This window comes from Dermacentor albipictus, chromosome 3 (genome assembly GCF_038994185.2).
Source record: "Dermacentor albipictus isolate Rhodes 1998 colony chromosome 3, USDA_Dalb.pri_finalv2, whole genome shotgun sequence".
In the NCBI taxonomy this organism is placed as follows: Eukaryota; Metazoa; Arthropoda; class Arachnida; order Ixodida; family Ixodidae; genus Dermacentor; species Dermacentor albipictus.
In genome coordinates, this window is record NC_091823.1 from 192,126,867 (window position 1) to 192,151,772 (window position 24,906).

Sequence of the window (24,906 nt, forward strand, 5' to 3'; positions counted from 1 at the left end):
ATACATTCGAAGATGTTCGGAGCATCTATGAGCGATCGAAGGCAATTAAGCGAGATGCAGGCATGAGTCTCAGAAAATGGAAGACCAATAACAAGGGGCTACAGAAAATTTTCGACAACCAGAAGGAGCGAGTGCAAGGTGCATCAAGGCAATCAGCAGCAGTTTTGCAAGTGCAATGGGACACCTAAACTAATTATTTCAAGATCAAAAATACCGTACAGCGCAAAGGACAAGGACTGCGAGAGACGACATACACAGCTCTGAATCAGTGCCGTGTATGTCGTCTCTCGCAGTCCTTGTCCTTCGCGCTGTACGTTATTTTTGATCACGAATTACCAACGAGCCCAAGCAACCATCCTAGTTCACTTGATTACTTAAAATTTTCTTCCAAATCTATAGCCCAATACATAGCCTCAATCAGCCGGACACAAAACGTACACTTCTCAATGCTGCTTTCCGAATTTTCGACCCTCTTGGTATTCTCTCGCCTTTCACTGTCACTGCAATGCTTTTGTTTCAACGCCTGTGAGTTTTGGGCCAGTCTTGGGAGGACCAATTACCAGAGGAGATCAAGACGACATGGACAACATGGTGCGAAGACGTAATACAGCTTGGCCTCAAGATTCCGCGCTGTGTGAGAGATGGGCTATATAGAGTGGTCGAGAAGGCAGAGCTGCATATATTCGTCGACGCCAGCCTGGAGGCTTATGGAGCACACGCCTATTTGAGAACAGTTGATGACGGCAAAAACACAGGTACATCACTAATAGTAGTGAAATCTCGAGTAGCACGTACCAAGATTATAACACTGGCGAAGCTCGAGCTTATGGCTGCGGTAGTAGTAGCCATATTAAAATACATCCGCTCATCGTGGGATTCAACGCATTTTCCCTGCGTCATGTGGACAGCCTCAACGGCCACATTGAGCTGGATCCGGGGTGCCCGCAACAAGTTGGCCCAGTTACCAAAGCAGAGAGAGACTGAAATCGCAGAATTTGCTGACCCGCTGCTATGCTGTTACTGCCTAGGAGAAGACAGCCCATCAGATTTACGGGCTAGGGGCGTGTGTTTAAAGATTCTACGTACATGTCGCAGCTCGTGGAGTAGACCTGAATGGTTATACCGGCCAAGATCAACCAAGCCTCCAGACTCGGACACGGGCACACCGATCTACGAAGAGTCAGAGTGTGACACGCAACATGTACTTCTTCAAGCGCCGAGAATAGTGATTGACTTAAGGAAGGTTGGCAACCTGCAGAAGCTCCTGCGCATCACCACCTGGGTATTTCTATTTGTGGATCAATGTCGTCATATTCAAACGTCGCTCAGTGGAACTATTTCGACAGGGAAGCTAAACAAGGCTGAAATGTTCTAGATCTGTCGTGTCCAGCTCCAAGTATTCACGAATGACATTGAACACCTTCGGCTTAGAGGCACTGTCCAGAAAAACTCCGTACTGCGCGATCTCCACCATTACCTTTATCACAGCGGGCAGTTTCGACTTGGTGGCCTACTTGAAAGAATGAACGCCACGTATAACGAAAAGCACCGAGTTATTCTACTACAAAGGCATCCTTTCACGGCCTTAGTGGTTACTGAAACTCACTGTAGAGTATTACATGGCGGTGTGGCAAGCACTATGATGCAGATTCGACAGTGTTACTGGGTTATACGTGCTCGACAAGAAGTTACACGGATCATCAATGCTTACTTTTTCTGCAAAAATTACAATGGCAAACCTGTAAAGGTTCAATTTCCGCGAATGACTGAAGACACGCTTCTGGCATCACGGCCGTTTGAAGTTGTGAGATTAGACTTTGCGGGCCCACTATATATAAAGCAACATGAGAGTGATGGAGGCACGTACAAAGCTTATATAGTAGGTTCACATGTGCGACCACGAGAGCTGTACGCCTTGAATTGAAGAGTGGAATCCCTACACGCCCCTGCTTACTAGCGTTCCATAGGTTTTTTGGCTAGTAGAGGAGTGCCCGCAACACTGTACTCAGATAATGCTCTCACATTTAAGGGAGCATGGCGAGACCTATGGGACATTTGAAACACCATGAAGAGCTCTCCATTTGTATCTTTCCTCTCGACGCATCGCATGGAGTGGAAAATTATTATACCAGGTGCGCCTTGGTGGGGCGGCTGGTGGGAGAGACTTATCTGATCAGTCAAGTCTTCTGTACGCAAAGTGCCAGGAAAGAGCAAGCTCCACAGCGAACAAACTGAGACTGTATTGCTGGAGGAAGAGGTGGTTATCAATTCAAGACCTCTAACCTGTACGTATACGGACGCCAGAGAGCCTTCTCCACTATGTCCGGCTCATTTTCTGGTAGGGAGCTCATTTTTTTTAATATCTTTATTTCCAACAGATTGGGGGAGACAGGGAAGAAAAGCCGCAAGTGCAGCTTGAAAAAACGCCCTGCCCCCTATGACCACAAGACATGGGCAGCGCGGAGCTGCCACGTGTTTTTAACAATAGAATAATACACAGTTTCGAAAGAATGCATATGAAGCGCTAAGTGAAGAGTGAGTAGTAGCGCGTAATGAAGTTACAAGCTGTTTCACATATGATCAATGAAAAAAAACATGTATGCACATATATATGTAATATAAATGTGAACAAAAAGCTGTAAACTCATCTAATCTGCACTTCTGAAATAGCTGGCCATATAAGCATTAATATTAGTCCCGCTGATTTTTTGCATCTCCAGAGCGAACCAACAGTGACGACGAAGTTCGAAGGGTACAGGCTAGGCGACGTCGCTTCAGCAAGAAGTTGCGATACCACCAGAAGCTCTTCGACCACCTCTGTGTCCAATGGAAGAAAGACTAATTCTTCGAGCTACGGGCACTTCACCTATACCCATCGCATCTTAGTAGCAGTCTACAAGTAGATTATGTAGTACTCATCGAGGAACCTAACATCTGTAAAGGTATTTGGCCACTGGGACGAGTTGTCCTCGTCTTCTCTCGTCAAGATAGACTAATCCGAGCCTGCCGTGTGAAAACTCAAGATGGCAAGCTTATAAGAAGACCAGTGCAGAAATTGTACAAGCTTGAATATGACAAAACGACTTGGGGGCGGGAGTATGTAGAAAAAGACGAATAAACGGGGCAGCCTGGCACTGCAGAGAGATGAAGTTGGAACAATGAGTAGCTCTTTGTTCGGTTTCTTCGCGTCTCGTTAGTTTTATAAATATGCTCTTCACTGCATGCTTGGAAGAAGTATTCACGCTATTAAACTGGGAAGGCTTAGGAGTAAGGATCGCCGGCGAATACCTGAGCAACCTTCGCTTTACCGATGACATTGTGCTATTCAGCAACAATGCAGAGGAGTTACAAGAAATGATTGAGCACCTTAGCAGAGGGAGTGTAAGAGTGGGGTTCAAGATTAGCATGCAGAAGACAAAGATAATGATGAATAGCTGGGCAAAGGAACGAGAGTTCAGGATTGCCAGTCAGCCTCTAGAGTCTGTGAAAGAGTACGTTTACCGAGGTCAATTATTCAAAGGGAACCCTTATTATGGGAAGGAAATTCATAGAAGAATAAAATGGATTGGACGGCATAAGGCAGACATTGTCAGCTCCGGACTGGTTGCTTACCATTATCATTGAAAAGGATGGTGTACACTCAGTGCATTTTACGAGTGTTGACATATGGTTCAGAGACTTAAAGTCTGACTGAGAAGCTTAAGATAAAGTTAAGGACCGCGCAAAGAGCAATGGAAGAAAGATTGCTACGCATAACGTTAAGAGACAGAAAGAGAGCGGTTTGAATCAGAGAGCAAATGGTTATGGGCGATATTTTAATTGGCATCAAGAGAAGGAGATGGAGCTGGGCAGGACATGTAATGACTCGTTTAGATAACCGTTGGAACATTAGGGGTACAGAGTGGGCACCAAGAGAAAGGAAACGTACGCGAGGACGGGAGAAGACTAAGTGGAGCGACTAAATTAGGAAATTTGTGGGAGCTAGTTGGAATTGTTTGGCGCGGACAGGGGGGATTCGAGATCGCAGCGAGAAGCCTTGGTCCTGCAGTGGACATAAAACAGGGTGATGATGATGATTTAGGTTCGCGTTAAATTAGGTTCGCGTTGAAGAACGACAGGTGGTCCAAATTTCCTGAGTTCCCTTCTACGGGATGTCTCATAACAAGAGCGTGGTTCTTGCACGTAAAACTACATATGTAATTTTAATTCAACTTGCACCTGCCTGTTAAAGGGAAGCTGAAAGGTTTTCCAGAAATAATGAGTGAACATCTGTACATAATGGTTTTCAACTCTCCGAATTCGAATATGGTATCGAAATTGAGCGAAAGAAAGCGCAAATATATTTTATTTCGACGAAAAGAGCAGCAGCGGACACGCCCAACTCGCGCGTCTCGTTTCCGCCTGTGATTGGTCGGTGCGCCTCGTGACGGCAACTCTAGTAACCGATCGCTGCCGCTACACATGAAGCGCGGTGCCAGGTAGTTTGGTGCTGTTTTTCTGAGACGGTAATGGAAAATTTAGAGAGACTGCGTTTTTCTGAAGAGTTCGGCGATACTCCATACATGTACGAGCCGATTGCGAAGAGCCGGCCTCTCGAAGAAGCAAACGATGCTGGTGCGAGCAGTGCTTTCGACGCCAACGAAAGCAAAGTCTTGGGATCTCCTCGTATTGGAAATGCTCTTTGGTGAGTATGTTTTTCGCAAAGCGATCTAGTGATCCCGCGGATCTTTCGCCGATCTAGTGAGCTCGTTTCCGGTCAAACAACTGTAGTGTTGTGCTCCTGCATGCCTCCTCGTTGAACGTAAGCGGGGATGCGATCGTCGGCATTTGTGCGCTGTCCAAAGCTGTCGGCAATCTACAAAGACGGTTTAAACGCGTGCAAAGCTTCCCGGTTCATGCAGTACGTGTAGTGACCTTCATCTGTTGACTACCACTCACGTTGACTACCACTCACGTTGATTACCACTCACGTTGACTACCACGTACGTTGACTACCACTCTACATACACGCAGACGCACCAACAAAGGAATATAGGGTCGATCGAAGCAGATTACTGATGGCACGCACGCAGAAACAAGCGCGGTCAGGCACGGTCGCGGACGCTGCGAAGGAACGAAACAGAGTTGACGTCACAACACCGCGGTTTCCGGTCTCCGCTCCGCTCGCTCACTCAATGGGGGGCGGAGCTACAGCGCAAATTCAACCGACGATTACGTCGCTCCTAATTGAAAAAAAAACCCCAAATTTTACCTACATGGTTTATAAGGTTCCCGCATCCGTATATGAGCGTCTTATTGAATTCGTCAGACTCTGCAGCTTCCCTTTAAGTCAGGGCATAATACGTTATTTTGCTTTTTTTAAGGAGCACGGGTGCACTTTCTCTTTCTTTAAAGAAACACTGATGCACTTTCTCTCGCAGTCATGTTAGGCTGATGAACTGCATGTGGATACCGTAAATAAACTCATAATCCTCGTTCTCGATGAGAAGCAGTCCTTCCCTTCATGAACGTCCTCAGCGTGGATAAGTTGGACGACGGCATTGGCCAGCTACCTTCTAATTCATGCCCGACTCCAATCTTGACAACGAGTTACAAACGATGGGATTGAGCCCCCAATCGTAACAATTAGCTGAGAGCGGTGAGATGGACTTTGCGACGTGGTGCTGTGTCTGCGGTGAGTGCTTGGTTTTTTTTTTGAATCTCTAGGCTTCATTTTGTGGTTCTTCTGTTTAGAACAGTAGGGAAGCTAGATTCTTGATTAGCTAGGTTGTGTTTTCCTACATAGGTTTAGTGAGCCAGACCAAGGCAGTAAAGCAGCAATCATGGAGTTAAGGACACTGCTGAGGGTCGAGTTCTTGATTGTTGGTAAGGAACTGGGCCTAGATGTACGCAAGGAAATGCTAAAATCGGAATTATCGGAGGTAATTTCCGAACAGGCCAGTGAGGAAGAAATTGAAATGATGTTGGAACTTGTGAAAAAGAGAGAAGAACAAGAGAGAAAAGAACAAGAGAGAGAGGAACCCGATAAAGATCGCGAGTTAAGAAAAATGCAACTTGAACTTTTTGAAAGCAAAGGTTTGGAGTTGTCTCAAGGAAGTGAAGGAGCTCTGGGACGATCAAGTGAGGCAGAATCATACCACATGGAGAGGCTATTAAAGCCATTTGAGGTCGGAACCGACATAGGCTTGTTCCTAAGCTATTTTGAAAGGACTTTCAAGCACACAGTTCTTTGCCGTAAAAGGTTACAGTGCAGAATTTATCACTCGTTCACACCGTCGAGCGGGTGGGATTGCAGTTTTTGTGAATGAGAAGTACACAATATCAGGCATTCATGTAGATCTTGCTCATGCGGAATGCCTGTGTTTAAAGGTAAGCTCTTTTCAGACCACCCTTACTTTGCTTGCGATCTACCGGCCTCCTGCGAACAGCGTTAGTCGCTTTATAATAGAATTAGAGACTGTTTTGAAGCGTTTCAATTACGAGGAGGTGTTTTGCCTCACCGGTGATTTAAATATTGACATATTATGCCCAGGCAAAGCTCAAGTGTCAGATTATTTATCTGCCCTTTCTGCTTTTGGCCTCGAAAGCATGTTCACCACCTTCACACGTGAAGAAATTGTGAATGGCCGAATAACGCATTCTTGCTTAGACCACATCGCCGTACGGGCGCCTAATGATGACCTGCATTCATGCGTGATTACGCAACGCTTAGCAGACCACTGTTTCACTGTCTGTCGTTTTAGCTTGAGGTGCCTTTTTAACACACCTCAACGTTGGAAAGTGACTAGCTCAGACAGGCGAACGCGCGTTGCCTTTGTTGATCAACGCAAATTGGATGAGATGATTGGCAGGTTCGACTGGTCTTCACTGATTGTTTCCGGAGTGCCAGTGTTGATCTATGAACAATTTTGTTGGAAAATACGCAGCTTTCAAGAAGCCTGCACTCGAATTGTTCTAACTAAACAAAGAAGAAATCATAACTGGCTTACCGTGGATATAATGAACGCAATCGTCTACCGAGACTTGCTGTGGAAACGGCTTAAACGAACTCCAAGCAATGCTGAGCTTCGCCCTAGCTACAGAATCGCAAGAATTAAAGTCGTCGCCCTTATACGATGCGCACGAAGACGCTACTTTCAACGTCAATTTCAATTATCTGCTCGAAACCCGGCGAAGACGTGGTCACTGATAAACCACCTACGCGGGAAAGACACTACCAATTCAAAGCTAGCTGACGCTTTCCCATGTGATCTTGCACAGCCAGCCACAATCTTCACTCAACATTTCGCGCGCGTTTCGGGAGCAACCTCAACGGTGCCAGCTGGCCGCTCTGGAAAAAAAAATCATATTTGCTTCCGCGTTCTTACCGACGATAACATTCGACACACTCACAAGAATAGTTGCTGGGTTTAGGCGACATAAGCCAGCTGGTATAGATGGTATATCGGTATCTTTGCTCCAACGAAACTTCAACGCACTATCGCGTATTCTTCTGGTCATACTTAATGGAGTCCTAGAGACAGCTACAATGCCAGCGGAATTAAAAACGGCTATAGTATCTCCATTATTTAAAGGAGGAAAGAAAGGTATTGTGGACAGTTACCGACCTATTTCGATCTTGCCTATCATGTCACAAATAATAGAAAAATTTCTCTTAGAAACTATGACGTCATTTCTAGGTAAGTTTTCAGTTATATCGAGTCGTCAGTTCGGCTCTGTCGCGGGACGGGGCACCATTGCTCTGCTCGAGGAATTTTCAGACGAATTAAACACAGCTTTAGAACAAAACATGTTTGCATGCGCTTTGTTTCTCGATACTTCTAAAGCATTCGATACTGTCAACCACGAACTCCTGCTTGAAAAACTATTCCTGCTCGGTTTCAGGAGGCCATTTTACCAGTTCCTAAAAAACTATTTGTCCGGCCGTTCGCAGGTGATATGTTTAGACAACGAGTTATTCATCAATAACAAGCTACCTTTGAAAGCTGGAGTGCCTCAGGGCTCTATATTGTCTACTGTTCTTTTTAACATATTTATAAATGATTTTTCTTCAGCTGTATCGAAGTGTATGATATTTCAGTATGCAGCTGACACTGTCCTTTTAACTAAACATATCTGTTATTCAAAAGCAATTGCGTTACTTCAAGAGAGTGTGTACGATGCAGTGACCTGGTTTGCTAACAACTGTTTGTCAATAAACAAAGAAAAAACAAAAATGATATGTTTTAGAAATCCACCTAAAGCAACGGTTACAAATTTACCCTTGTTTCTGCACTATCGCACTTGTCAATCGTGTCAGTGTGCCCCTTGTTGCGTGTGCCGAGGTATGCGTGGCCGGCAGGAGGTCTGGACCCCACTTCACGCAGAGTCAGAGATGAGGAGAGCTTCCTCAGCGAAGAATGCTTTATAAAGTATGTACAAGTTGGCGTGGTTAACAGGAGAGAGGAACAGAGCAGTTGCAAGCTGCTCAAATAACACTTCCCGTCCCCAGATTCCCCAGACAGTCCCTAAGGACGAACAAGGTCGAGAGAGAGAGGGTCCGGGCAGCCTCCGTGGTCCCAACGCCGCTTTCAGTAGCCGGCGCCTCCGGGCACCGCGCTGCGCGGTCAGGCCAATCTGGCGGTCGGTCGGTATGGTGCGCTGGGCAAGTTCAATGGCCCGGCATATGACAAAGGGAACAATCTGCAAGGCAAGGTGTCGAAACATAGTCCTTGGGTGGTCGCTAAAAGGGTTGCCCCTGGGCGCCGCCGCACAAAGGAAGGGGTGGGGTGCATTGCTGTCCGCACGAGGACGGGCCGAATAGCAGTCGGTGAGCCAACGGCCGCTTCCGTCGTTGACGCCGTGCAGCGGCGAGGACACCCAAGCCGTGCACTTAGTCGTCATGTGCCCGAAGCGGGCACCATGTGGGGATGAATGCTGCCTCCACGGTCGACACACCACAGCACTGGCCTCCCGTAAGGCAAATCCCAAGGCACAAACATAACACCCTGTAGAATATGTAAACTCCATTAAATACCTTGGTGTTTTGTTTGACAGTGACCTCTTATGGAATGATCACATGACATATCTTTTCGGCAGGCTCAGAAGTGTTTCCTCGATGCTTTTTAACATTAAATCCATTGTTCCGATGTCTGTAAAAATCGCTATCATGCACGCCTTAGCATGCAGTGTGTAACGTTTCGGCATTACATTGTTCGGGTTTTGCTCATATCGATGGCTCTGTCGAATTGGAAGAATTCTAAAAAATATGTTGACGTCCATTGCTTATAACTATTCCTCGGCCGACAATGTGAACTTGTTTATACATCTGGGACTTCCGTCATTTCAAACTTTGTTCACTCAAACGGCTGTGGTAAAACATTTTTGGAGCCCTGATTTCAAACAGGAATATATTGCTCCCCGTGCACTGCGGAAAACATTGCGTTTTATAGTACCGCACTGCATCACAAGATTTGGTAAAGCTAGTAGGTATGCTTATGTCCCAAGAATATTCAATGACCTACCTGATCATATATTTACTGCGACTTCGAAACAAACCTTCAAAAAAATGTTGAAGGCACTATAAGATATGTATAATACTACATTTCTCTTTTCTTGTTTCTTGTATTTCTTCTGTCACTGATTTCAGCTGAGTTTTCTATTTCATTGTTGTGTGATAAACTTCACGAGCTTTTAATTCCTGTACATGTTGCCATTTTGACTTTGTTTGCCGACATGCCGGGCCAAGTCACGCAAGCCACTTCCTTGGCTTTGACGGGCCTGGCTTCTGATGTACGATTATTGTAAGATGGCTACATTATTATTATTATTATTATTATTATTATTATTATTATTATTATTATTAACCCAGTACATACTTGTTAGAAGTTAATCTGTAATTTATGGTTTCATCTATCGTATTTCGTAGATCGAGGAAACATACACTACGCCTCAAGATATCGAGTGGGCAATCTGCAAAGGAGAGTTTTTCATGCTCCAGGTAAGCAGCTATAAAAACAATCATGGTGTAAATATAGTAAGCAACCATATCTTAGTCTGAACACTACGATTTTCAGTGCAGAGCAGTCACAACTTTCTTCAGGGAGTCTGACTACGAGATGATGCACGAATTTGACAATGGCCTCAAGTCCGAGAAGGAAGTCTTGAGCAAGGCCAACATCTCGTGAGCATCGCATATCCTATGCACCAAATATTTTATCATATGAAGGCTGTTTGGTTGACCCATGGCTTGCAGATGGAATTGTTGGTGGGGAGAAATAGTGTTTTCTTGTTGGCTGTGGCTGAAGTTACGCTCGGCGTGTCTTTTAAACTCTTCTTGCGGGAACGTCAGACCGACCCGGCAGTTTTGTTTTTGTAGAAGTACGTGCGACGTATTTTGTCGGTTTTCTCACGTTGCATGTTACCATACGTCGGGCATAAGCGCCAAATGGACGCTTCCCTCATGTGAATGCTCATTCTATGTGGGATGTGGTGCAGTGTTGCTGGGGGGACGCAGAGCTCACCACTGCGGCGAGAACTATCGCATCTGCGGAGTTGATGTGGGCTTCAGAGTAAGAAAAATAGGATTCATTTGGTTCTCCTCAACGTGATACCATGACAACGTGTGCGGCTAGCAAATGTCTCAGTGACGCAATTACGCTCCACTACTCATTCACTTAGGTGGATGGTAGAAGGGCGTTCACGCTGAGCATTTCGCAAGTAAAGCAATGTCGAAGTCGAAATTGCAAACCAGAAAACCGAAGCAGAGGAGCGCAAGTCTTCTCCTAAAAGTTAGCTCCACTGAGTGCTCTTCAGGTCGCCATCGGTTTCCGGTCGCGAGCTGGCGTGAGTGACATTTGGCTTATCATTTGCTTTGTCGCTAAAAAGCAGTTCTTTCTTGGTGATTCTTCGGCAAATTTCTATATTCATAGCACTATGCAGAACACTAATGAAGTTTTGGATATGGGTAGCGTGATATTACAGCATCACGCGAAACATTTAAAAGCATTTTGGGGCGTCTCTGTGATTTACTTTGATGGTGTTTCGTCTACTTGAAATATACGAAACACACAACCGCACAAATTCTGTGTGAACGTGATGGACAATATAGGTGCAGTAGCTCATTTCTATCGCACTCAGTACCAGTGGTGCTCAGCGCTCACTTTCCTAAACGAAACAGTCGTTTAGAAATGGCTCTTTGTGTTCCATACGTTATACACCAAGATTAGAGTAGAACGAAATTAAAGTGCTCAAATATGGGTCTTCAGAGTCGCTGAAATCAACAAAAAGTGCGAGGCAGAGACCTGGACAGCTTGCAGTAAGTGGGATGTTTTGTTAGCGTTGCAGCAAAATCTTCGATTGCTACGCTGGGAGAGTGAGTTCGATAGGGGTTCACTAAAACTCTTTATTCCGTTGCCTTTCTTTTCTTTTTTGTCTGTGGAAGTTTGCACGTCATGCCGAAAGCCTTTATCGCCACTTATATCTGACATAGCAAGACGACAGCAGGCAATGTGCCCTCTCAGCAGTCGGATTGCATTCATTCCAACATCAGAGCTCGCGTTTAAGGAAGTTTATTGCGTGGCTTTTCCTTGAGCCACGCAATACTGCCACGCAAAACCAGCGAAATAAATATATTTCTACGCAGGATCCCCGGATGCATTAGATGAACGTGTCCGGAGACTCCGAGGACGCAATTCAGTTTCAGTTTCAGTTTAGTTTGCGTTCATAACAAATGGTTCACAAGAAATGGTATACAGACAAGGGTCCCAAAGTCAGAGGCTGCACCGGGACCCTTGGATTAGAAGATATATAAAAAAAATAAAGCGAAATACAGAGCAGAGAAACAAATTATGAAATAAGCAAAATATAACCAAGAAACTGAGCGACGACACCAATAAGAGACAAAAGGAAGAGGGAAGGTGCACAATCAATGTTAATTACACAGCTTCTAAGTAGCAAAATAACATTGTGGGAAATTAGTCAGACAGCAAATAATTCTTGAGTTCATATTTGAAAGAGTAAAACGTAAGCGACAACTTAATGGAATGTGGAAGACTGTTCCAAAGTTTAAGCGCGCAAAAAGAGGAAGCCATCTTTCCGTAATTAGTATGACATAAAGACAGCAAGAAATTTTCTTGTGCTGCAAACCTTGTGTTTTTGGCATTAAAAAGGAGATCAGAACTAACGAAGTTGTAAGAAACTTGTTGAGTTAATAATTTGAAACGTAATATCGCAAAATGATAGGTAAACGAATCAGTAACTTGAAGAATGCGGTTTGTACGTAGATATGATGAGGCGTTAGAGAAAAAATGGCTTGGCGGGATAACGCGGATAGCCTGATTATGAATGTGCTGAATAGAGGAAAGATGACAATGATAAGTCTTACCGCAAGAAGCGCTACCATAAATGAGGTGACTATGAATGAATGCGAAGTATAATGATAATAATGCTTCTTCGCAAAAAAATGCACGTGATTTCAGTAGAGCTCTAAGGCCAAATGCTGTTTTTTGTTTGATGTGTGCGATGTGGTTAGTAAACTTAAGGTGGGGAACTAATTTGATGCCGAGGAAAGAAACACATGTGGAGGCAGGAATGTCATGCCCATTCAGAGTTATGGTCCGCGGGCAATGTAAATGTCTCTGTGATGACTTAAATAACATGAATTGCGTTTTCGTAAGGTTATAACTAGGAAATTGGCGTTATACCGTTCAGTAATTTTGGACAGATCACTGCTTGGTTTCAAAGTTAGCAAAAGTAATGATTTATCCGAGAGGGCAACAGTCGTATTTTCTGCGTATAATATAGGTAAGGTATAATTAAGGAAGTCAGGTAAATCATTTATATAAACGGAAAATAATAGTGGACCTAAAGCTCGGGACCTGAGGCACAGCTTGGTTAATAATTTTGCTTAAAGCCCCGCCTGCTCTTTACCTTTTAATAAATAACTTTTAATAAATTAAGAGCTATTAATAAAGAAATAATAATTACTAGGTAACTTTTTAATAACTTAAGAGCTGAACCAGAAATTCCAACAGACTCTAGTTTAATAAACAAAACTTTGTGGTTTATTTATATCACAGGTTTTAGTAAATTCTAATAAAACCGAGCCAACAAAGTATCCGAGATCAAGGGAATGTCGAATATAATCAGTTAATGCTAGCAAAGTAAAGTTAGTTGAGCTTCCTGAATGAAAACTGAACTGACAGGGTTTCAGTAAGCTAAATTCGTTAAGGTAAATGTTCATACGACGAAGTATAAATTTTTCTACAACTTTGGTTAATAAAGGTAAAATACATAATGGACCATAGTTCGCGACTTGAGCTTTGTCACCCTTTTTGTGAACAGGCATGACTTTAGTTTTTTTTTAGGCTTCCAGAGAATATACCGGTTTTGAACATAAGGTTAATTATGCTACTGAGAGCATCAGAAATAGTCGAAGCAAGAAGCTTTAAATGAAATGCGGAAATTCCATCAGAAGCAGGACTTGTGTCCTTTAAGTTGTAAATCTCAGTAAGGACTTATTCAGATGTTACAGGAAAGAAAAAGAAAGATTGGTCGTATAGGCTCGTATGATTAACAGAAGGAACATGGGTAGTATTATAAATTTCATAAAAGTGATAACTGAACGCACGGGCCTTGCTAGGCGGGTCAGTGATAGTCACATTATTGTAAATTACTTTTTCAATGGAACTGCCAGAAAGCGGTATATTCGAGAACTCGTTGATAAGTTGCCATTGTTTTTTTTTGGATGAAACTCATTTTTCATGAAATAATTTTCGTAATATGGCCTTTTTGATTTCTTCAATAAATCAGTCAACATGTTGCAACATTTCTTATAGCGAATGCTAAATTAACATTGGAAGGCTGCTTTTTAGTCTCCCTATACATGTTTTCTTTTTTCCTCATGCTCACATGTAGCCCATTCGTGATGCAAGGATTTTACGGAAATTAAAATTTCTTTTTGCACTTAGCAGTCACAGTGTCGGCATGAACAGCTTCTAAAAGTGAGGAGACAACTGAGGAAAAGTAGTTTATTGAGTCATAAACAATTGCTGCAGCAAAAACAATGATAAAGAAACTTTCAATGCCGATATAGCGGTAAATGAAAAAGAACAGCCTTAGCACTTATTGCACCTTTGTCATATACTAGATATATGATTTTGTCCAGGATATGACATTGCAAATGTATGTGTACGTTGTATACACGTCCTGCCTCTCCGAAAATCGAAGTGTCACTAACAGTATTCCGGAGCTGACCACCGCCGTATAATATGATGGTGGCGGTCTCTCTCTCTCTCTCCCTTTGATATATATATATATATATATATATATATATATATATATATATATATATATATATATATATATATATATATATATATATATATATATATATATATATATATACATATATATATCATCAGCCTGGTTATGCCAACTGCAGGGCAAAGGCCTCCCCCATACTTCTCCAACAACCCCAGTCTTGTACTAATTGTGGCCATGTCGTCTATGCAAGCTTCTTAATCAATATCCGGCCATCTAACTTTCCGCCGCCCCCTGCTACGCTTCCCTTCCCTTGGAATCCACTCCGTAACTCTTAATGACCACCGGTTATCTTCCCTCCTCATTACATGTCCTGCCCATGCCCATTTCTTTTTCTTGATTTCCACTACGATGTCTTCTTTAAAACTGATGGTAGCGCTAAAAAGGAACGGACACACGAAGAAAAGACGACACGACGACAAAGAAGAGCGTTTCTTTGTCGTCATGTCGTCTTTTCTTCGTGTGTCCGTTCCTTTTTAGCGCTACCATCAGTTTTAAAGAATGCATCACCAACTAGCCCAGCACCAAGTTTTATTGAACTACGATGTCATTACCTCGCGTTTGTTCCCTCACTCAATCTGCTCGTTTCTTATCCCTTAACCTTACAGCCATCATTCTTCTTTCCTCAGCTCGTTCCGTCGTCCTCAATTTAAGTAGAACCCCTTTAGTAAGCCTCCAGGTTTCTGCCCCGTAGGTGAGTACTGGAAAGACACAGCTATTATACACTTTTCTCTTGAGGGATAATGGCCACCTGCTGTTCATGATCTGAGAATGCCTGCCAAACACACCCCAGCCCATTCTTATTCTTCTGATTATTTCCGTCTCATGATCCGGATCCGCCGTCACTACCTGCCCCAAGTAGGTGTATTCGCCTACCACTTCCAGTGCCTCACTACCTATTGTAAATTGCTGTTCTCTTCCGAGACTGTTAAACATTACTTTAACTTGCTGCAGATAATTTTTAGACCCACTCTTGAGCTTTGCCTCTCCAGGACAGTGGGCATGCATTTCAATTGTTCCCCTGAGTTACTAAGCAAGGCAATATCATCAGTGAATCGCAAGTTACTAAGGTATTCTCCATTAACTTTTATCCCCAATTCTTCCCAATCCAGGTCTCTGAATACCTCCTGTAAAGACGGTGCGAATAGCGGGAGAGATCACATCTCCCTGTCGGACGCCTTTCTTTATTGGGATTTTGTTGCTTTCTTTTGGGAAGAATACGGTTGCTGTGGAGCCGCTATAGATATCTTTCAGTATTCTTATATACGGCTCGTCTACACCCTGATTTTCCGTAATGCCTCCATGACTGCTGAGGTTTCGTATATATATATATATATATATATATATATATATATATATATATATATATATATATATATATATATATATATATATATGTATATATATATATGTATATATATATATATATATATATATATATATATATGTATATATATATATATATATATATATATATATATATATATATATAGAGAGAGAGAGAGAGAGAGAGAGCATTTATATTGACATCTTTCCCGGGAGACCGCTTGTCACCGCCTCACGAATGTTATCGCACAGCACAGGACGCGCCTGCATGTATCGGAAGTGTCTGGAATGTTTTCGATGGTTCCCTTTGCTGTCTGTCACCGAACATTGCGTACTCTGATCGCATGTATACGCGACGCGAATAGTGTACAACTTTGTTGCAAACACGTGGGTCGCAGCGATTACTCTGGAACATTCGATGACAGATGTATACAAGCTGACCCGCTTGACCCGCTAATCAGATTTTCACGATCACCGAGTGTGTTCGCGAGTTAATAATGACATCTTAGTTGAAATCAAGAAAAAGAAATGGGCATGGGCAGGACATGTAATGAGGAGGGAAGATAATCGATGGTCATTAAGGGTTACGGACTGGATTCCAAGGGAAGGGAAGCGTAGCAGGGGGTGGCAGAAAGTTAGATGGGCGGATGAGATTAAGAAGTTTGCAGGGACGACATGGCCACAATTAGTACATGACCATGGTTGTTGGAGAAGTGTGGGAGAGGTCTTTGCCCTGCAGTGGGGTAACCAAGCTGATGATGATGATGATGATGAGTGTGTTCGCCGCTATTGTTGTTCTTGGAGTGTAGGCTGCTTTTGAGGGCACAAGTTCGCCCTTTAAAACGCTAGTTTCATTAACTACAGTTCTGCTGCCTTCTTCACCGTCACTACGACGTGACATCTGGTGGAGGTGCTTTGCATTCATGTACCGGACGCCCCCACAAAGCCGTGACCCAAGCTCGAACTCGGAATACAACACCAACATCAACACGAACCAGCGTGGTAGCCGCAGGCTGCAAGGACTACCCCCGGATTACAGGTTTTCGCATGAGACGAGCAGGAAGACTGTCGCGAAGTCAACCCCAATGGCAGCCTCAGCATCCCCCATCGTGCTGCAGCAGCCCAGGGAGCCTCCGACGTACCGCGGTTCAACGTGCGAGGACCCGTAAAGCTGGCTTGAGACGCATGAGAGGGTCGCTACATTTAACAGCTGGAACAGCGACGACAAACTGCGACTTGTCAACTTCGGATTGGAAGACGCCGCCAGGACGTGGCTCGAGAACCGAGAAGCTACCTTAGCGACCTGGGATCTGTTCCGAAGTGGACTCTCGCAGACATTCACAAGCGTCGTACGCCGAGAACGAGCCCAAGGGCTATTAGAAACGCGGGTGTAGCTGCCTAATGAGACCACTGCGATCTTCATGGAGGAAATAAGCCTTCTATTCCACCACGCCGACCCGGAAATGTCTGAAGAGAAGGATGTCCGCCTACTCATGCGTGGTGTGAAGGAGGAGCTTTTCGACGGAATAGTACGAAGCCCAATGAAGACCGTCGACGACTTTCTTCGCAAGACCACTAGGGTAGAGAAGACACTCGAGATGCGAAACCGCCATTGCAACCGCCACACGAACTGTACAAACTACGCCGCAGTTCAATCACTGGCCACCGACGTTCTACAGAGTACTATCAGGGCGGTCATACGGGAGGAGCTGCAGAGGGTCTACACAAGGTCGCAGTCTGAAGTGGATTCAATCGTTGAAATCATCAAAGAAGAGGTTGAGCGATCGCTTGGAGTCCCTCAGGTGCAACCACAATTACCGCAACCTCGGCTGGAAGCGTTGACCTACGCCGCCGTCGCCCGCCGTTACTCCGCGACAACGCCAGGGCCCTGAAACCCCGCAATTCCGTCGTCCATCGCCACTGCCGCCAGCACGCCCACCCGTCACCCAGCGCAGCTATGCGAGGAAGACGGACATTCGGCGAGCCCCCGACCACCGCCCGTACTGCTATCACTGCGTCGAAGCCGGCCATGTGTACCGCCGACGCCCATACCGCGACCTGGGATTGCGAGGGTTAGCCGTCAAAGCAACGCGCCCTCGGGAAGGTGAACGCCCTCGTGACATCGCCGACTATCTCGCCGCTACTCATTGGAGCCATCGACGACCCTCCCGTTCGCCGTCACCAGGCCGCTACCTGCCACCGCAGCGCCATCCATACATTGGCCGAAAACGGGGCCAGTCTGTGAGCTCATATCCGGAAAACTAGAAGCAGCAGCCGATGTAGGTGCGGTTGCGGTTCGTCGACCCGACAAATATCCTCCACCGCCGATGACCACGCCAAAAATCCTGTTTCGAAGACATGCCTACGAGACGCCGCCATCCCGACGTTGTCTAGAAGCCAAGATTACGCCGACGAAAGACGACCTGACGACGCCACATACCAGCCACAGGTCAATGCGACGCAGCCTTGGTCCCACGCCAAGACCTAACTGTATCGCAAGACAAAGAACCACCGACCTCGACGTGCTTTTCGACGGCCATGCAGTTACCGCCTTAGAGGACACAAGGGCCGAATACTCCGGAATGACTGGACACATCGCTGCCCAGTAGAAGAAAGTTAAAACTGCATGGGAAGGCCCTCAAATTCGAACCGCTGAAAGACACCGCATTATGTCGACTGGGATATGCACGGCAAGAATTACCGTTCATGACCGGACTTACCCTTCCACTTTTGTTATCCTCCAACAGTGTTCACGAGACGTCATTCTCGGCATGGACTGCCTGAACCAACACGGCGCAATCATAGACCTGAAGTCGAAATCGATAACGCTGTCAATCAAGCTGTCAAACATTTTTTTTATTTATTTATAGATACTGCGATCTTTTACAAGATCTTAGCAGGGTGCGAACATACAAGTACATTCACAAAAACATACAGTTTAAGCAGTCATGCCAACGCTTGAATTGGAAAATGGCAAAAGGACAAAATGCATGGAAAAAAGAGCAAATAAAGTATGTGCGGTTGAGTTATGAGTACAGGTGCGGCTGAAAACGGGATAAAGAATGTTCTGTAACGACTTTATCAGGAAGTTTATTCCAATCAACTATTGTTCTTGTAAAATAAGAGTATTTGAAGCAGTTGTGCGGTGTTAACGGGGTTACTGCTAGGGAGTGTTTATGACGAGTAGCATAACCAGTTAAAGGTGTTAAGATGTGTGAGGTATCAATATGGTAGTGGCCATTGATGGAGGTTGGAGAATTGGATGGAGGTTGATGGAGAATACCTTAGTAACTTGCGATTCGCTGATGATATTGCCTTGCTTAGTAACTCAGGGGACCGATTGCAATGCATGCTCACTGACCTGGAGAGGCAAAGCGGAAGAGTGGGTTTAAAAATTAATCTGCAGAAAACTAAAATAATGTTTCACAACTTGGAAGAGAACAGCAATTTACAATAGGCAGCGAGGCACTGGAAGTAGTAAGGGAATACATCTACTTAGGGCAGGTAGTGACGGCAGATCCGGATCACGAGACAGAAATAATCAGAAGAATAAGAATGGGCTGGGGTGCATTTGGCAGGCATTCTCAGATCATGAACAGCAGGTTGCCATTATCCCTCATGAGGAAAGTGCATAATAGCTGCGTCTTACCAGTACTCACCTACGGGGCAGAAACCTGGCGGCTTACGAAAAGGGTTCTACTCAAACTGAGGACGACGCAACGAGCTATGGAAAGAAGAATGATAGGTGTAACGTTAAGGGATAAGAAAAGAGCAGATTGGGTGAGGGAACAAACGCGAGTTAATGACATCTTAGTTGAAATCAAGAAAAAGAAATGGGCATGGGCAGGACATGTAATGAGGAGGGAGGATAACCGATGGTCATTAAGGGTTACGGATTGGATCCCAAGGGAAGGGAAGCGTAGCAGGGGGCGGCAGAAAGTTAGGTGGCCGGATGAGATTAAGAAGTTTGCAGGGACGGCATGGCCACAATTAGTACATGACCGGGGTTGTTGGAGAAGTATGGGAGAGGCCTTTGCCCTGAAGTGGGCGTAACCAGGCTGATTATGATGATTCATTAGTTGAAAAAAGAATTTTAATCGGGAGACACGATTTTGTTCTCTAATCGAAGAGAAGCCATTACGTTTAAGGAGATCTGTTATAGATGTTCGACCGTAAGAATTGTAGATGAATCGGACAGCTTTCTTTTGATTTCTTTCTAATTTCTCAATATTTGTTTTTGTGTAGGGGCCCCAAATGATTATTGCATATTCTAAAGTAGGACGAACTATTGTATTATATGCCATGAGGCGGACAGTTGGTGTGGAGAATTTAAGCGACCGTCTAAGGGTGAACAATTTGCGAAGACAATTATCCATTACAGTGTCAGTATGTTTTGACCAGGAAAGATTGTGGGATGTGTGTACAGCGAGATATTTATAATGAGATACTTCGGATATATAGGTGTTCTGGGCAAAATACTGGAAGAGGCTTTTTTCTTAGTGTAATTCTCATAAAGACGGTTTTCTCATAGTTAATAGTCATTTGCCATTGATGGCACCATGCAACTATTTTGCCAAAGTCACTATTTAACCTGATTTGATCTCGGGGTGAGTCAATTTCATCATATAGTACACAGTCATCCGCGTAAAGTTTAATTTTTACAGATACATTATTGCCAACGTCATTTATATGAAGCAAAATAAAAGAGGACCCAGCACGGATTCCTGCGGAACGCCAGAGGCAACAGGTAATGTGTTGGAGGAAGTCTGGTTTATTTTAACGTATTGGATACGGTTGGTTAGCTACGCCTGTATCCATTTGAATAACTTATCATTTCTAATTATAAAACTTAATTTGTGAAGTAATTTGCTGTGGGCTACTTTGTCGAATGCTTTACTGAAATCCATGAATATAGCGTCGGTTTGTTTTCTATTATATATTGTGTTGGCAAAATCGTGAATTATTTCTGCTAACTGAGTGGTTGTGGAAAAGCCCTGCCGAAATCCATGCTGAGCGTTTGTCAATACGCAATGCTCATCAAGGAAACCGATTACATGCTTATAGACTATGTGTTCAAAAATTTTGCATGTTGTTGAAGTCAGGGATATTGGTCGATAGTTTTTTATGCAATTCTTGTTTCCCGATTTGTATAAGGGTTTGATTATTGCAGTCTTCCAGTCATCCGGAAGGATGCCATCCTGAAGCGGTTTACTAAATAAAATTTCCAAGTATTGCGCACACCACTCGGCATTACGTTTTAAGAAAGTGTTTGGTATGTCATCTGGACCGGGGGATTTTTTTGCATCAATTTTTAACAGTAAGTGACGTATACCATTCTCAGAAATAACAATATCGGGAATGGGAGGCAAATCCATGTAAAAAGAGGGCAGACAACCGTCATCCGTTGTGAATACACTACTGAAATGATTGTTAAAAGCAGAACATACAACCTGCTCATCGTGTACACTCTCACCGTCGATTATGAACATATCGGAAAGGGAAGAAGAATGACTCATCGTCCTCCAGAACCTCCCTGGAGACGTTGTCATGAAACTAGGAAGCTGTACATTAAAGTAGTTATCTTTGTCATTTATGATCATTTGTTTTAATTTATTTGATGCTTCCTCAATGATCCTTTCGGAATTCGAACTAGTTTTCAATTTTGCGGAATTTTTGGGCCGTTTAAGCCTGCGTTGCTGGTGCAACGTCTCCCGGGAAATCCAAGGATTCCGACGGGTAGCCTTCCTCGCAATTTTTGGGACACACTGTTGCATACAGATGAATATAATGCCTTTAAATAGAAGCCACAGATCATTCATGCTAGCTGTGTTATTTTTAAAGTCGTCCAGATGCAATGCTAGTCTATCAATTACAGATTCGTCATCTGCACGAGAAAAATTAGGGTAATATTGAATCTTGTCGTTTTTACTACGAGGGGCACATTGCAACAATAATACCACTGCTTGATGATCTGAAATGCCGTCTGTGACCATACATGAGACATTATGTTGTATATTTCCACTCACAAAAAATAGATCGAGAACTGCATTTGAATCTTTGTGGGTTCTAGTGAAATCCTTAACTACCTGTAATAAGTCAAAATTAAAAGCAATATCGATCATCTCACTATCAATATTTGTGGTGAAGCGGGACGTGAATGTGCTCCAGTCGACATTTGGCAAGTTAAAATCGCCGGTTAGAATTAGTTTATCTGCTTGTCCTATATGGGTGTACATGTATTCTCCTAAGCATTTCAAGTTTGCGACAGGCGAATTAGGGGGCCTGTATACGGCACCAAGAATGTATTTCATGTTGTTAATACAAAATGTGCAGAAAACACTTTCTACTCCAGAGGTGTCCGGCATTCTGAAAATTTTAAAGGAATCTTTAAAAAGAATAGCTACGCCCCCTCCTCTTCTATCGCGGTCTTTTCGCATTATTCTGTAGTTTATCGGGACAAATTCGCTATCACATATATCTTCATTTAACCACGTTTCCGTCAATACGGCAATATCGAGGTCTAGCGAGCAAAGGATGCCTTCAAGCTGTTCTACTTTGTTGACAACGCTGCGGCAGTTAAGGTTTAAGATGGTGAATGGTGATTGGCAAGTGTTCGCGCGTCATTTGCTCCTTCTTTTTAGTTTACAGCGCTTGTCCTTTTCCACATCCCACACAAACATTTCACCATCAATGCTGCATTTATCAAAAACTAGTTTAACTTTGGAGCCCTGATCACGTTCTTCTTTCGAGCTTTGCCATAATTTTTTTCTTATCTCCCGAACTTTCAAAGAAAAGTGCTCTGTTATATAAAGCGTGGTCCCTATAAGCTTTTTGCACTCTTTCAGCATTGAACCTTTATCGCGATTGTCCAAGAATCTTAGTATCACGGCGCGTGCTTTTTCCTTTTTCTTTCCAAGCCTGTGACATCTTTCGACATTATCAATAGTAAGTCCAAGCCTTTCCATGAAAACTTTTTTGATCAGATTCAAGAGAGTATCGTTCGTCTCCCCGTCTTGTTCATTAAGGCCATACACGATCAAATTGTTTCTTCTACCTCCGTTTTCTAATTCATCGACTTTACATAGCAAGCTGGAGACATTCTTTTCCAAATCAGTTACTGTTTTTTTGACATTAATAACATCTGTTTGTAATAAACGTAAAGTACTCAGTTGAGCTTCCAAGCTGAGCATGCGTTCTTTTAAATCAGCGATTGCTGTTTCAATTTTACTCTGTTTAGCCAGTACATCATTGATAGAAGCAGTCATGCTACTTTGGCCAGATAAATGTTGCGACAACATTTCCCTATCCGTTGGGCCAGGGTTTGACTCAACGTCGCCACATTCCAAAATACTCATTTTGAACGATAACAAAGCTCTAAAAGCGCTTTTACAGTCGTCAGTCGACTACGCAAACGACTGTGTGGGCAACACAGCAGCAGCAGGAATCGCTTATCGGATCGGATACAGTACGAGTTGTCCAAGTAACGTACCTGTGCAAACAAGAAGAAGCGTATAGGCAACATGCTCAAGCTGCTGCTGCTGCATTGCCCACTGTCGGGGTGCCGGAACGACGGAGCTTTTGTACTGATCAAGCTTGACGTCACTGGTCCGATGGCGTCCCCTGTCGGAGTGGCCACGCTAGGAGCATCAACAGGAGTGCGCAGAATCGCCAGATGAAGGAAGTGCGCAGGAAATTTACGCCAGTCATACGCCTGGACGATAGGGCAGGACCATGATGAATTGCCGGCATCAACCACGTGTTCAACCGGTGCAAGGCACGCCATGCCCCGGTGACGAACGGCATGTCCAGCGAAGAAATCCAGGAACTGTGCAAACAAGAAGAAGCGCATAGGCAACATGCTCAAGCTGCTGCTGCTGCATTGCCCACTGTCGGGACGCCGGAACGACGGAGCTTTTGTACTGATGAAGCTTGACGTCACTGGTCCGATGGCGTCCCCTGTCGGAGTGGCCACGCTAGGAGCATCAACAGGAGTGCGCAGAATCGTCAGATGAAGGAAGTGCGCAGGAAATTTACGCCAGTCATACGCCTGGACGATAGGGCAGGACCATGATGAATTGCCGGCATCAACCACGTGTTCAACCGGTGCAAGGCACGCCATGCCCCGGTGACGAACGGCATGTCCAGCGAAGAAATCCAGGAGCTGTGCAAACAAGAAGAAGCGCATAGGCAACATGCTCAAGCTGCTGCTGCTGCATTGCCCACTGTCGGGGCGCCGGAACGACGGAGCTTTTGTACTGATGAAGCTTGACGTCAGTGGTCCGATGGCGTCCCCTGTCGGAGTGGCCACGCTAGGAGCATCAACAGGAGTGCGCAGAATCGCCAGATGAAGGAAGTGCGCAGGAAATTTACGCCAGTCATACGCCTGGGCGATAGGGCAGGACCATGATGAATTGCCGGCATCAACCACGTGTTCAACCGGTGCAAGGCACGCCATGCCCCGGTGACGAACGGCATGTCCAGCGAAGAAATCCAGGAGCTGTGCAAACAAGAAGAAGCGAATAGGCAACATGCTCAAGCTGCTGCTGCTGCATTGCCCACTGTCGGGGCGCCGAAACGACGGAGCTTTTGTACTGATGAAGCTTGACGTCACTCGTCCGATGGCGTCCCCTGTCGGAGTGGCCACGCTAGGAGCATCCACAGGAGTGCGCACGCACGGTCACACGGTCACGCACGACATCGTCTTAACATTTCACTGCTGTGTTCTAGATTTCTGCCATCGCCACCGCCTGCTGCTCGTGCGTCGACCTACCAGACTTTGAAGATACGGCCTGGCCCACGTGTCGACCGACTGACGTCGCTGTTCTGGTAGGGCAAGCTACTGCACCTGCGCTGCGACTCCTCGGTCCAGTGCCACCGAACCGCATAAAAGATTTCTGCCATCGCCACTGCCTGCTGCTCGTGCGTCGACCTACCAGACTTTGAAGATACGGCCTGTCCCACGTGTCGACCGACTGACGTCGCTGTCCTGGTAGGGCAAGCTACTGCGCCTGCGCTGCGACTCCTCGGTCCAGCGCCACCGCACCGCATAAAAGGCACTGCTTCGCTCTGGCCCTCCGGGATATGCGGTCACGCACGACATCGTCTTAACATTTCACTGCTGTGTTCTAGGTATGTAGTAGCACTTAACACCCCTCACCCCTTATTTTTTTCTTCTTTAACAAGTACCGTGGCTGCTTATCCCCTTATTACTGTTTTTGCCCAACATTCCTGTACCTCTTTGACTGATGGGAATTAACATAGTTACCTACAGGGTTCGTA

The 24,906-nt window shown here is 44.8% G+C and overlaps 1 protein-coding gene across 1 annotated transcript in view; it reads left to right on the forward strand.

Moving 5' to 3' along the window:
* The window catches only part of LOC135908708 (uncharacterized), an 834,911-nt gene that overhangs the window by 585,886 nt on the left and 224,119 nt on the right, over positions 1-24,906 (forward strand). The window contains exons 21-22 of the mRNA XM_070536550.1: positions 9,908-9,979; positions 10,056-10,162. Of these exons, the coding sequence (XP_070392651.1) occupies positions 9,908-9,979; positions 10,056-10,162 (179 nt within the window). The remainder of the gene's footprint in view (positions 1-9,907; positions 9,980-10,055; positions 10,163-24,906) is intronic.